The sequence below is a fragment of the Simochromis diagramma genome, unplaced genomic scaffold, assembly GCF_900408965.1.
Source record: "Simochromis diagramma unplaced genomic scaffold, fSimDia1.1 OVJJ01000816.1, whole genome shotgun sequence".
In the NCBI taxonomy this organism is placed as follows: Eukaryota; Metazoa; Chordata; class Actinopteri; order Cichliformes; family Cichlidae; genus Simochromis; species Simochromis diagramma.
In genome coordinates this window covers 14,274,356-14,289,117 of record NW_024386908.1, presented here as the reverse complement: position 1 = coordinate 14,289,117, position 14,762 = coordinate 14,274,356, and the positions used below count along the sequence as shown (strand labels likewise).

At 39.7% G+C, this 14,762-nt stretch overlaps 1 protein-coding gene across 4 annotated transcripts; it reads left to right on the top strand.

The window, feature by feature from the left end:
- Positions 1-4,606, top strand: LOC120736126 (forkhead box protein M1-like). 4 transcript variants are annotated; one of them, XM_040036109.1, is made up of 9 exons: positions 1-434; positions 621-766; positions 996-1,187; positions 1,274-1,402; positions 1,660-1,719; positions 2,135-2,183; positions 2,307-2,479; positions 2,688-3,456; positions 4,035-4,606. In XM_040036109.1, the coding sequence occupies exons 1-9, from the start codon at positions 32-34 to the stop codon at positions 4,385-4,387; spliced, it is 2,274 nt and encodes a 757-aa protein (XP_039892043.1). In that variant the 5' UTR covers positions 1-31; the 3' UTR covers positions 4,388-4,606. The 4 variants fall into 4 exon arrangements, with proteins under 4 accessions (XP_039892043.1, XP_039892045.1, XP_039892046.1 ...); XM_040036111.1 differs by lacking the exon at positions 1,660-1,719 and having other exon boundaries at positions 4,035-4,605; XM_040036112.1 differs by having other exon boundaries at positions 2,688-4,151.
- Positions 4,607-14,762: the final 10,156 nt, after the last annotated feature.

Sequence of the window (14,762 nt, the reverse complement as noted above, 5' to 3'; positions counted from 1 at the left end):
GAACAACTTGGCACATTTCAATGATCTGACCATGAGACGGAGCCCGAGGAGACCCCTGATTCTCAAAAGAAGAAAACTGCCTTTTCATCAAAATGCGACGGATTCACAGCCTGGAGAATCAGGCTCCAAAGATCCGTCAATACCAGCTGCTGTTCAGAGCTTTCCTGGTGGTATCCGCATCATGGACCATCCATCCAAGTCTGATACTCAGGTGGTTGTCAGTCCCGAAAAAGCAGAAGTTCAAAGCGTTATTGGGGACCTCACAGCTAAAGGCAAGGAATGTGGTGCCCAGGGCCCAAACAAGTTCATTCTTCTGAGTGGGAGTGGCAACAAGTGGGACTATGGAGCTGATCCTCAGTCTGCTGCTGAAGCGGCTGCTACAAGGAGTACAGAAGGACATAAAGTCAAAGCTGAAACTACACGCAGTTTCCCAGGTGACAAACTCCTAACTGAAATTAAACCATGCACGGAAAAATAATTTTTTTTGTAATGTTTAGGATAATACTTAAAGTATAAGTTTGGAATTTAGTGCTTGTTTTTCTCTCTGTCTGATTTGATAATCTGTATTTAACTCCTCCTCTGTTTAAGCAACAATGTTTTTTCCCCTTTTACTTTACTAGTGAATAAGGATGTAAACTGCGGTCCCTTTGACGACAGCCTTACCGACCTTAAGTGGTTGGGTAGGATGAGCACATGTGCCTTGGAGCCAAACTCTACAAAGCAGCTCAGCAGCAAGGAGAACCAAAACTCTTTACAGACTTTTGAGGTTCGGTGCATTTTCTTGTCACCTGCTTTTTTTCCCCCTTTTATGTGCCGACACAAACCTGTCTGAAGGCAACATTAACCCCAGACATGTTGCTTTATGTTCCCCAAACTCTCTTTCCTAACCAATTGGTCATGGTTGTGATTTATAATGACAGCAATAGTAGTCTGATTACAGAAAATAGTTATGCTGTCAAATTTACTGACTGTTGTTTGTTTTTTTTGTCATATAGGCACACAATACACATACCAGTGCAGAAGCTCCTCAGCAACCCATTTCAGAGAGGCCACCATACTCCTACATGGTCATGATCCAGTTTGCTATCAATAGCAGAAAGAACAGGAGGATGACCCTCAAAGAGATTTGCATGTGGATTGAGGACAACTTCCCTTACTATAGAGATGTGGCCAAACCAGGCTGGAAGGTACTTCAGAGCTGCTGAAAGTGTGATATGTTCACAGCTCTGCAGCAAGCAGCAGTTTTCAAATACTTTTTCATTTATAATTGCAGAATTCCATCCGCCATAACTTCTCTGTGCATGACATGTTCATTCGTGAAACGTCTCCAGATGGTAAAAAGTCTTTCTGGACTATCCGACCTGAAGCCAATCGATGCCTCACACTTGATCATGTGTACAAGGTGAGTGCAGCTGACTCGTTGCTTTTACATCGGTCATATCTGGGAACATTTGTGGTACTTGGCCTGAATGTTTTGTTGCAAGAATGCTTGTTAAATGCTTATTGTTTTACCTTGTGTTTATATAATGATTTTTCTTGGATCCTTGTCTTTCAATTGTTTGTTTTTTTATGGCTGACACCTTGAGAGTGTTTTGAGATTCCTCATGTTGTTTTTCATCTTATTTTCCCCCTAATCTCACTTCACATCTCTCTCTGTAGCCGGGCTGTGATCCAGTGACTGCCACTGTTCCTGTGCCAATGCTTTTACTGGCTAATCAAGTAAGACTGATTTAGCCCCTTTCTTTTTTCTTTTCTTTTAGTTCTTCAGGAGCCATCTTCAAGTCACAACCTCAGAAAAATCGGAACGTTCATGAATCTATTTGTCACCAGACTTTCAGACCCACAGAGTGTAGCTACACCTGTTTTTGTTGCAGGAGGAGACGAGAGCAGCAGGGAAGCAGAGAGGCTGAAGTCAGTCTGAAAGGCTAATGTGCTTTAAGAGCACTTGTTTCTTCTAATTTCTGGTATCCATACAATCATAAAACTTCCTTTTAGTCCTTTCCTGAGGGTAAAGATGTAGGGTCAGCTATCAAGGGACAAATTTTGGACAGAACGCCAAGTTACAGTGTTGGTAGGTGGCAGCACAGTAAGGCTCCTAACTGATATAATTTCTGTCTCATCTTACTTTTCACAGCACCAAAAGAGGACACTTCCAGATGCAAGAAAAACACCAACTAGCTCTGGTGAGTTAAAAGAAATGTATGAGTTCTTTTATAAATTTGAGACTTGAGAAAAGTCAGAGGTTGGCAAATTGCTGTTTAGTTTGGAAATGTGTAGTGCAATGTTGATGTGTTTTCTGTGTTCAGAGAGAAAGATGAAACCTCTTCTGCCTCGAACCGATTCCTGCTTAGTGCCCATACAGCTCCCCGTCACTCCTTCTGTCTACCTGCCATCCACTTCTACCCCTTTTCCTCCGCCCTGCTCCCAGCAGAAGGGGAACAATTCACGAGGAACAAAGAGAGTCCGCATAGCACCGAAGGTAATGAATTTCTCATATATTTCAGCTTTTTTAAAATGTGTTGTTGTTGTTTTACTTCATAAGCTATGCAAGTTGCAAACTGCTTTTCAAAACAAGTATTTCTTGGAACTCCCTAGAGTTTACATTGACAACATTATGTGCATAGAGATGAGTATGAACTTCGCCCATACCACTAAGATTTTAATGGGAATGGTTGCATGTCTGACAGGTGACACAAACTGATTCCCCAGCTGTGATGATCTCTCCTCAGAAGAATACAGACTTTAAGGTAGAAGTGAAGGAGGAGCTGGTATGTGTTCCAATTAAATGCGAGACCCCCAAAGCTCCTCCAAAGAGACAAGCCAGCAGCTCACGGCGCAAACAGTGTTTTGTTCACCCTGTGAATGAAGAGCCTGTTCTCCTCTGCCACGAAAGTAATTTCTTTGACTCTGGCGTAGCCTCCAATGCTTCGACATTCCAGGACAATCCACATATTGAGCTGGATGAAGACAAGCATAGTCAGGAAAGCCCAGATAGGGAGTTCTCATTCAAAACCCCGATAAAAAGTAGCAGCCATTTGACCTCATCCACCCCCAGCAAGCTGCCTTCTTATGTTGCATCTTTTAAAGTGACCCCAGTGGGCAAAGGAAGTCAAAATATTCTGGACTTCAGCCCTAGTCATACACCAGGTGGTCCCACAGATACTCCACAACACGACTACACCACCTTCAGCTTCAGCAGCACTCCCTTTAAAGACTTGCTTCTGTTTAACTCCCCAAGAGAGCTGCTCACATCTGCTCCCTCCAGAGTGACCGGACCAGCAGAGTCGCCCACCGAATGCCTCAAAAGTAGCTGCTCCAGAGAGCTTCTGCAGGGAGGCGGTTCCACAGCAGCCAATCGCTCAATCACAGAGGGCCTCGTCTTGGATACCATGAACGACAGCCTGAGCAAGATATTGGTGGATATTAGCTTCTCTGGTCTGGATGATGACGACCTTGGTATGGCGAACATCAGCTGGTCTGAGTTCATCCCTCAGTTGAAATAGCCAGAGGGCCGAAACACATTCTATGGCTAAGCAGTGTCACCTGTTTCTTTTTCCTTTTTTTTTCTTTGTGTAAACACTACATGATTAGGCCCACACCAAAGCAGCAAGACAGAAACAAATCTAGATCTGACACTATTTAAACCATCCGAACTGTCCATATTGAAGAGGATTTCTCTCAACAGAAGGCAAGGCTGTTGATGTAGGAAGAAATATCACGATCCTAGTGCTCTAGAAATTTACTCTGGTTGTCTGTTTTACCCAACTATTCAGAAGCATATCTATGATTATACCAAAACAAGTTCAAATAAGGCCCACTTGATGCTGTCATTTTAAATTTCTTATTGGAGACTTATTCAGACCTCCTTTTTGCAGTAGTTTAGGAGCATTTAACTTCAAGTTTCTTTTACATTTGCTTTGCTGCTGGAGGGTTCTGGCTACCACATGAGGGGGAAAATGTAACATAGTTAAATAGATTGCAGGGATGCTCCAGTTTCAATTACCGTTTGATGTTTTTTCCTGTTCATACACCAGGTGGTCCCACAGTTACTCCACAACACGACAACACCACCTTCAGCTTCAGCATCACTCCCTTTAAAGACTTGCCTCTGTTTAACTCCCCAACTGAGCTTCTCAAATCCGCTCCGTCCAGAGTGACCGGACCAGCAGAGTCACCCACCGGATGCTTCACAAGTAGTTACTCCAGAAAGCTTTTGTGGGGAGGAGGCGCACCAGCCAGTCCCTCAATCACAGAGGGCCTCGTCTCAGATACCTTGAACGACAACCTGAACAAGATATTGTTGGATATTAGCTTGTCTAGTCTTGATGATGATGACCTTGGTATGGCAAACATGAGCTGGTCTGAGTTGTTCCCTCAGCTGAAGTAGTCAGAGGGCCGACACAGACTCTATTGCTAACCAGTGTCACCTGTTTTTGAAGGGGGAAAGTGTAACATCGTTCTTTCTTTGAATTTCTTTACATATTTGGCCTCTTTGTGTTTTACGGTTTTCCTTTTTTGCTGTATTTGTCTGTCTTCTTGAAGGACATGAATTCATTTCTTGAAGGAATTTATTATATGTGTCAATAATTAATTACATTTTAAATTAAATAAATAAATAAATAAATAAATAAATGTGTCTTTAATTAATTAACTAACCCTCTGGGTTTCTTCAAAATCACTATCCTTTCAGCTTGTTCTTGGCCAAAAGTGTCCATCAACAGATTAGGTGTGTAATTTTTATTATTTTTTTGTGGGGTTTTTGTGCTATTTTTCTGCATACATTTTTAAACTAACATCAGTTCTTTTTATAAATATAAAAAACCCTTTATTTTTTACATTTTTAAACCTTGAAACACCAGTTTGTTTGTATAATGCACTTGTTGGAAGACAACCTCAAAACTCACTTTCATATATTTGCATTGCTACTGGATTTTCTTGTATTATTAATAGCAGAGTCTGGGACGTGTAATCAATTAACATCAACAGTGACTTTTTTTTCCTATTGTTATTTTTGTGCAGGGAAAGCAAAATAAAGCAAACTTTCTCTCAGCTTGTTCATTTGTAAGTATTCATAAACAGAGAAAATCATAAAATCCCATTTTCTTCCAAGTAATACATGCAACCTGATTTATTTTTAACCGTCACTGCAACTACAATTATATCAATAATTAACAGTATCAATGATTTTTATGCGTTAATATATTTTTGCACAGTGACAGAAAAACTCCCACTCGACTTGTTCGTGGCCAAAAATGACCAACCTGTTGTTTACATTCACAAAATGCTATAAAATTCAAATATATTAAAACAGTTTTCTACTTTCATTGACTTGATTTTTTTAAATAAGAATCAGTTCTGGTCCTTAAAACCAAAATTTCATTCAAGTTCAGAATTTTAACCCTTTCAATACCAGTTAGATTACATAAATGTAATGATCTACAAAGAGATAAAATCCCTATTTTCTTTTTGCAAATATTACATGCAATCTGATTTATTTACTAACCATCATTGCTGTTAAATGTATAGCAATACTTAACAGTATTAATGATTACTGTTGTAAAGACTCACCTTTCAGCACACTCACTGCACCTTATTTGTTTTTCTCACCTTTGATTGGGTGTGGTCCGTGCCCTTAATTGCGCTCACCTGTCACCTGTTAAATAAGGACTGCACTCACCTACAGCTCACTCTTTCTTCACTCCCACATGGGGCGGCAGCTGAGGTGAGTTTCTGTTTGAGTCTCCTGAGTTCATGTAACGTTTTGAGTTCCAGAGTGACTTAAATCACACTTTGTTTCCTTTTAGAATCAGCAGTCCATGTGTGTCTTTCCCTACTGATTATTCAAATAAAAGGAGAAACCTGTGATTGATGACTGTTCATTCTCATTCTGATCGGATGAACCCATGATGGTAACAATCTCCAACCTCCTCTGAGCCTTCCCTCAAAACAATTATATATGCATCATTACATTTTTGTGCAGTGAAGATAACAAGAAAAACTCCCTCTCAGGTTGTTCATGGCCAAAATTGGCCACCTCCTGTTTATATTCCCAAAGGGCTATAAAATTGACAAACTTGATTTATTAAACTAGCACCAGTCGTTGTCATGAAAACCAAAATATTTTTTAATTTAGAAATTATAGCCTTCAAACATATATTTTAATTTCCAGCCTTGAACTTTCAGTTGGAAATTCAATTCTACCCATCTGTCACACAAAACTTTCTCCACTTATGTTTCTACTGAAATTTCTAAAAACACAACAACAATGATAGGGTCTCGGATTCGTTTAAGGGAATCGTTTAACGTAGTATTGCATGGCAAGATCGTCTCCTTTCAAACAGAACAAAAGGAGTAAATATATGTTTGTGGAAGTGTTTACTAAAACTATACAAAAGATTACAAAAGCAATTACACAATTATTTACAATATTATGATATATAAAAATGAGCAGATATTTATATCTCATTTAAAAAAACAAAAAACAAAAAAAAAACTCACAAGCATAGTAAAAACCTGGCTATAGTGACAACCCTGCTGTCAAACAAAGCAGGTGAAATTATGTAAAAATACGCATGAATAAAGAAGCTTCCTACGCAGCACAGTAGACTGAATTTGTGAATGCTGCCAGCAGCGCTGAAGTAGAGACTAAAAGTAGTCAAATTCATTATCCATCTAGAACTGACACAAAGTCATTTTACACCACGGGCTGCATACAGCCCACTTTGGTCTGAAGTGGACCGAACCAGTGAAACTTGATAAATGTGTAAAATTACAGAAAAAGTGCTTTTTTCGCACTTTTTTCTATTTGGTATAGATACTTTCTGTAGTAAATAGCAGAAAAACTGAAACTATTTTGTCCAGTGGGCTGGATTAGAGTCTTTCTTGAACCGATTCTGGCCCCTGCGCTTTATGTTTGACACCCCTGAACAGCTCATCAGCAAGCAGACCCAAAGGGAGTACGCATTTTGACAATAAAAGAAGCCAGGTGCCTGCTCGCCTGTGTCCGACACTATAAACACCACTCTCCCTGCAATAAATGTTAGGCATACGTAGGTACTACACACTGCACACATGACTCACATCACTGTATACAGATTCCCAAGATGCTGTCTGTCTTCTCTCCTACTCTGGCCCAGGAATGGCCCGACTGCTTCCCTCCTTTAAGGGTAAGACTGTGCCGTGATGCTGACACTTTTCTTTCATCCCCAAAGGATGTGTGCGTGTGTGTACTTGAGTCTTGACAAGTTTCTCTCTTTGTCGTGGCTTCAAGAGAAGGCATCCGAGTGCAGTTATTTACCCTGATTGAAGACTTCATGTGCTTTTGCAACATCAGTGTTCAATCATGAGAAAGTGGAGAGGGGACGCAGTTTCCTGCCCCCAACTGCGGGGTCTAGTTTGGTTGTGTCAACACTGTCCAAGCCTGTGGTCAGATCAAAAGCCGTCTCTAGTGTAAGGACTACAGTTGGATATTTGGTGTCCAAAAAGATCCCCACTTCCTTTTTCCCATACCCTGACCCCTCAGCTCCTCGACCCCGAGCAAAGCTGGATCACGTGATCTCAGTGGTTTGACTCATCAGAGGCTTAAAATGAGTTTTAGCGAAGCAGGAGCGGCACCAAGCTTCAGTCTTTGGATGTAACCTGTCATGCTTTAGTGCTCTGCACTGATTTCAGCTTGTGGTTAATGATGCAACCTTGCCCCCAGCTGAACCAGCAATGACGTTACACTTGAAACTCTGTCAATTTTCCTTAGGAACAGCAGAGGGTGCTGTTGTTTACTAGATAATCAGGAGACTTGCTTAGACTCAACATGAACAATCTGCATGCTTTATGAACTGGGTACAGCTTATCACTTATCGTCTGAAGAAACGAACAGTACCGTATTTTCTTTTCTGACACCGTGTCCTGGTCCTTCCTTTTTTTTTATCTGGCAGCTAAATGGTGCTTCTTCTTCTTCTGCTTTTTGTTGTTTAGACAGACGCTGTCCTCCTTAAACATTAGTGATGGGTCGGTCGCGAACGAAATGGCTCTTAGAGCCGGTTCTTTGACGTGAACAACGCGAGCCGGCTCCTTATCGCGAGCCGGTTTTTTTTTTCTTTTTTTTTTTCTTTCTTTCTCTCACCCTCTCTCTCGCACTTTTTTTCCGCTTTATTCCGCATGTGAGCCTTGTGCTTTACGCTGGGAAGAGGGGGGAGGGGCGGTAGTTACACTCAGTAGCACAGGAACAGAGCAGGAGGGAGAGAGAGAGAGAAAGAGAGCCAGGGACAACAACGTCACATTAGAAAGGTATAGTGATCATCCACAACTATTTTCAGTTGCAGATGATAAAGGATTCAGAAAGTTTATTCATGCAGGCCCATATGACAGAGAATATGCATGTTCTTTTTGTTTTCATATTATAATTTATATTTGTGTTGTGGTTTGTAGTGTTTTGTGTTGTTTCACTTTAAATTTGTAAAAGGAAAAAGCTGAAAATTTAAATAGTTAAAAGTTGAAATGTGAATAGTTGATTTTTGTATTATATGATTTATTTATTACATTTTATGTGTAGTAAATAAAAGTATATTTACGGTGGCCCCTACAGACAAAGCACGTACAAACTCCAAAACACGTACAAACTCAAAACACGTACAAAAGACAACAGAAGTGCTCCAGGATGCTGGGCGCAGTGTTGAGCTTTTGTTACCTAGTGGCTACACCAGCCAGAAAGTACCAATGACTGGATTTGGTGTGTGGTAGTAACAGGTAAATGAACTTTTTTTTAAAAAAATTATTTGACTATATATTAATGCTTGTGTATAAATACACAAACAATACACATATGCTTTCATGCTTTCAATTGTGTAATTTAGGTGATCTAGGTAGCTCTGTTTTGGAAGTTCAGTTCATACTAGAAATGTGTTTTGGAGTTTGTACGTGCTTTTTGGAGTTTGTACGTGTTTTGTCTCTAGGGGCCACCGCATATATTTATGTATAAACATATATAAATAAAACCACTTCTTTTTTACATTAGTAATTCCTTTTGTGCATAATTTTATATTATTGTTAATAATAAATTAATTAAAGCAACAAAACAACCTGAAGAGCCGGTTCGGAGCTGAAAGAGCCGGCTCTTTTTAGTGAGTCGAACCGAAAGAGCCGGTTCTCTAAAAAGAGCCGGAAATCCCATCACTACAAAGCAGCAAGACAGAAACAAATCTAGATCTGACACTATTTAAACCATCCGAACTGTCCATATTGAAGAGGATTTCTCTCAATACAAGGCGAGGCTGTTGATGTAGGAAGAAATTTCTAGTGCTCTAGAGTGCTCTAATCTACTCTGGTTGTCAAATATTCAGAAGCATATCTATCATTATACCAAAACAAGTTCAAATAAGTAATTACAATTTGATATAAATAAATAAATGTGTCAAAAATTAATTAATTAACCATCTGAGTTTGTCAGTCATTACTTTTTATGTCTTTAACCCTTAAAACACCAGTTTGTTTGTACATTGCACTTGTTGGAAGACAAATGCTACTGGATTAATGGAAGAGTCTGGGACATGTAATTGATTAACGTCAACATTGATCATCTTCTATTGTTATTTTTGTGCAGGGAAAGCAAAATAGATCAAACTATCTTTCAGCTTGTTTGTTTGTTCACAAATTGAGAAAATCATAAAATGTTTTCCGAAATAATACATGCAAACTGATTTATTTTTAACCATCATTGCAGCTACATGTATGGCAATAATAAACAGTATCAATGATTTCTATGCGATATTATATTTTTGTGCAGTGACAGAAAAACAGAAAAACTCTCTCAGCATGTTCATGTTGTTTACATTCACAAAATGTTATAAAATTCAAATATGGCTAAAGAACCAAACAGGACAGGCAAAAAACAAAACAAAACATTTTTCTACTTTGCCCGACTTTATTTTTTAAATTAGCACCAGTCCTAGTTGTGAAAACTAAAATATTTTTCAAATTCAGAAACTACAGCCTTCAAATACCAGTCAAATTACATATTACTACTAACTTTTTAGCAAAAATAGCAATAAAGTTCCAATTTTTTCACCATGTAATTGATAAAAATTCATATTTTTTTCACTCATCATTGCAGGTCAGCACCAGTAACAATAACAACGCCTTTTTGGCATTATTTCTTCTTTTGATGAATAAAAAAAACAAAAACAAAAAAACAAAAAACAAACTCCCACACATAGCGTGTTAGTGGCCAAAAATGGCCATTTAATGACCAAACGACCACTACGATGAGCAAAATTTGCAGGATGTGCTAACCACAGTAGCGCGGTCTTTGTAGGCACACTTCCACAGCTGGAGAAAGTGGCTGCTGTTCTAATCCTACAGGTGCACCTTTTGCACCTTTTTCTCATTTTGTTGGTGGGCTGTGGGTCACACTCTGATTCAGACTACTGTATCTTGGGATCAGTGGCAGAAGCGACTGATGAGCATCGGGGACAAAGCTATCTTGCAGCTGCTGAGGTCACCAGCATGCACCCCAGCTCTTCTAGGATCACTCTTCATTTGTAGATTTTAAAGGACTCCCACTCTTGTGAAGTGGTTTCCACGGGACAAAGGCATTATATCCCAAGACATCCAGGAGATTGTAGAAAGAAAAAAAAAGCTAGCAGCCAGCAGCTAGTTTTCCTTCAACAACTCAAGGTGCCAACATCCTGCCTAGGTCATCCACACTGGACAAGCTGGGGAGGTAGCTTTGCGTTGCTTCCCCTGATTGTGCCAACAAGAGCCAGTTTTCATCTGAGGAGTTTCTGTGCCAAGGTGAACCCCTTTCCCTTTTTTACTTTATAATAACATATATATATATATATATATATATATATATATATATATATATATATATATATATATATATATATATATATATATATATAACTATATTCTTTGCCATCAGGTCTTCGGTGTCGACCTCTGTGTCAGTAAAGTCACCTGTCACAAAGACAAGAAAAAAATATGTTAGCAATCTGTCAAAAATGCATTTAAATAAAAATTACATTGCTATTAGGCACATAAACTGAATTCACAATGTTAGATCACGTTAGATCATATGGTCAGCACACCAGACTTCTTGGAAGTCATCAATGGATTTGTCATCTTCAGTAAAAAAAAAAATGTATGTGCTTTAGTATTTTTTTTCTGATTACTTGTATAAAAACTGTCCAATTATTCACAGTGGACACACGTCACATATTAGCACGTCTGGATCACAAGACACCCATTAAACCACCCACCCATACAGAACCTAGCGGTACTGGTTCAACTTGACATAAAGCGTTTGTGTATGTGTGTGTGTTTGTGCGTGTGGTGTCCTGGTTTTCCTCGCACACCAGACCTGGAGCGTTTTTCCCGTGGGGAGGCTGGCCACACCCAAGGAGGAGGAGCACACACACCGGCAGCTGATCGGGATCGTCGGGGGAGCTACATAGCAGTGTGGTTGAGAGCTCCTCGACGCTGGTTTTTGCGTGAGACTTCCCGTTAGTTCTCCAGCTCAGTAGCGGTTTTTGATACGGGCGACATGGGCGGTTGCCCAGGGCGGCATCGTGGTGGATCGGGCATCGGCGAAAAAAAAAGTGCTCGTACTCATGCTGCCCCGACGTCATGCCAGCGCATATTGGGAATGGCATAGGCACCGATCGGTCTTCTATCGCCCATTTGCTGGGAGTAAGGGCGCCCTCCGTTTGCGAGGTGCGCCTGGTGCTTGCGGCACAGGGAAGAGAGAGCGAAGCGGCGGGCGATTCTCTGGCTGGCTGGAGCAGCATCTCATAACCAACTCGCAAAATAAAACAAAATAAAAACAAACCAACAAACACGAAAACACCAGACATTATGACACAGACTTATGATTTGCACCGATGTTTTTTTTCCGAAATTCTATACGCGAAAAGTGAGCGCGAGAGCCCTCGGTGCACCTGCTTGCCCTTGAAGTCAAAGTAAACTTTATTGTCATCTATATACAGTACAATATATAGAGAGACGAGACGACGAGGCTCCGGTTACAGCAGTGCGAGTTAACAAACAATATATATATAAGAAGAGTAAGAAAATAAATATACACGTTAGGACCAGGGGTAAAGGGATCAATAACAATTTAAAAGTCATTGGATAATTGCAGGTCATGTATCCTGAAACAATCAGTATCATATTCAGAATACTTTAATCCCTAAGGAAATTATGTGGGTTACGGTTGCTCCAAGAAGAAATGGTAAAAATAGTAACAGTAACAGACTAAACTCCAAACAATACTATGTTAAAGATTTTACACATTTAAGAAATAGCACTAATAAATACAGATCACTCAATTATAAATATCAAGGATTAACAGAGGGGATTATAAATAAATATCAAGAAATTGACAAGAATATTACAGAGTAGAAAAGAGCGTGTGTAAAAAAGATGTAACCAGGGGCGATTCTAGGATCAGAGCTTTGGGGGTGCTGAGCACCCAGAGAGCTGCCCAGCCAGGCAAGATAAACCTGTCTCTGTCAGTCCCTGCATCCTTAAATGTTGTCCCGAGTTCTCTCTGACTGTCACTTTGGTGCATTTAAACCCCTGTTCCTCCCTGTCCTCATCGTCTGTTGTCTTCGTCTCCGTTATCAGTCATCATAATTTTACAATCTCTGTGCAAGTCTGCAAATTTCTTTATTAAATCACAAGATTCTTAAATTCATCAAGTCTCTCTGTGCCTGGGTCCTCGTCTCAAAACATGACATCACTGTTTTGTACATTTTAACACAATTTAATCCCCACATTTGTGAAAGAAAAGCAAAACACTTTTTTGAAAGTCTGTAACAAAACCATCAAATCTGATAAAGGTTATTTAAATGCTGCAAAAGAAGAATGGATTGGAATAAAAAAAATACATATCCTAACCTTAATTACTGGGGGAGAATAATGAATGATGCTCATAGTGAGTAAAAAGTAAACTGAGTGCATTTTTTGGACAGAGATTCACTTTTAATGTGTATGTATAATATAATACAGATACATAAAAACAGTCCCAAAACAGAATAAATTATTACAAATAAATTATTACAAAATATTAAAAAAAGAATATAAAAATGGAGGCAACTTTGGCCTGTTGTAGAATGTATAACAATGTATGAAAAAATCTTTACTGCAGATACTAATGTGGTGTTGTAAGATTTATGACTTTCAATGCTTTCATAGTGGTACGTAGGAGAGCTTGACATTTTCCTCAGTGGTACACACTGTAAAAGTTTGAGAAACACTGATAAGTGTATGTGTGCTTTTGGAAAACATTTAAAGCTGCTGTACAGAATCTTTGAAACAAGCTTAAAACATTTTTAGAATATAAACAGAGCATCTGCTTCTCCTTACAGCTCCTCACTCCACCAGGGCTGTTTGGCACTTTCTGATAGTGTGCAAATGTGATGTACGTACTGCGGCAGTCATACAGACAAGTGGACGGTCCAAAAGTTGGCCTACCTATCACTGGCTGAGGTTTTAGTTGAGTTGTGGCTGAACCACATAAAAATATATCATTAATTTTAATCTCCACGATCAATGATAATTCCATGTGTTCCATGTGACTGGTTCTTATATAGTTTCTTTTCTGCGCTATATAAGTCTCAATCACCAACATATACAAGCACCAGTGTTTTATATAGTTTATATGGTTTTTGTTTTATATATGTATTTTTAAAAACTAATTATTTGACTTACATGCCGCCATGGCTCACGCTGCAATGCATTCTGGGTAGCTTGTTCAAATGGGTTGCACTCAGAACCCTGAATTGAAGAATTCAGAAGAAACTTCTACCATCAGTTTTGCTCAACTTCAAAGCCACAGCAATGATGAGAGATCCACAATGTGCTAATTCATGTCCAGTGCTCTTACTGCAGCTGCAGCAGTCAATTGGCTGCAGCTGCCATCTACACCTTTAAATTACATTCTGGTTTCTACAAGTCCTGCTGAAAAACCAGTGTCCTTTTCTAGCTAAAGCAGGGGTATGAAACGTATGGCCCGCGGGCCGGATCAGGCCTGCAAATAGGTTTAATCTGGCCCCCGAGATGATTTTGTAAAGTATAAAATTGAGATGCAATTTTTCAATAAAGGAAACTGCTGGGTTCTGGCTACCTTTACCCTGGGAGCCGGTGTAGGCACAGGAGCAAGCTGGACCTCTGCTGCTCCCACCCGAGGAACTGAAATGGGTGCAGGAGTCAGCAAGGTCACAGTTGCCCTCACCCGGGGAACCAGAACAGGCACAGGCAATGACTGGGCGTCCGCCATACCCACCCGAGGAGTTCTCATGTCTGTCAAATTTATTATATGGACGTGGTGACAGTGTAAAGACAGCCTGTACTTGTGATTTTCAGACAAATTTTGGGAGCCGTTTTAACATTGGACTTTGTGGAAGAGTTGGATGGAGGAAGCTGTGCGTTGGTGACATTTATGAAAGAACCATAACATCTACTACAATAATAACAACATTGGATGAAAGAGGGCAATGATGGCTACGTTTTGAGGGTAAAATGATGGCTATAGACCGAATGCTGTGGACACAGCAGCAGTTGAAAGAGAAGATTTTAAGATCAATTTTCCCCCTGCTTCCACTCTAGTTGAACTGTCTCCAACATTCCGTCCCACACACACCCATTATAGACTCTGAAACGGATGAAAAAAAAAGCATGAAACTTAAACTGGAAGTGAAGTAAAAGTATAGAGAATAATAAAAGATAAATACAAGCTGAATAGTTCAATGTCTTGGCTTAATTTT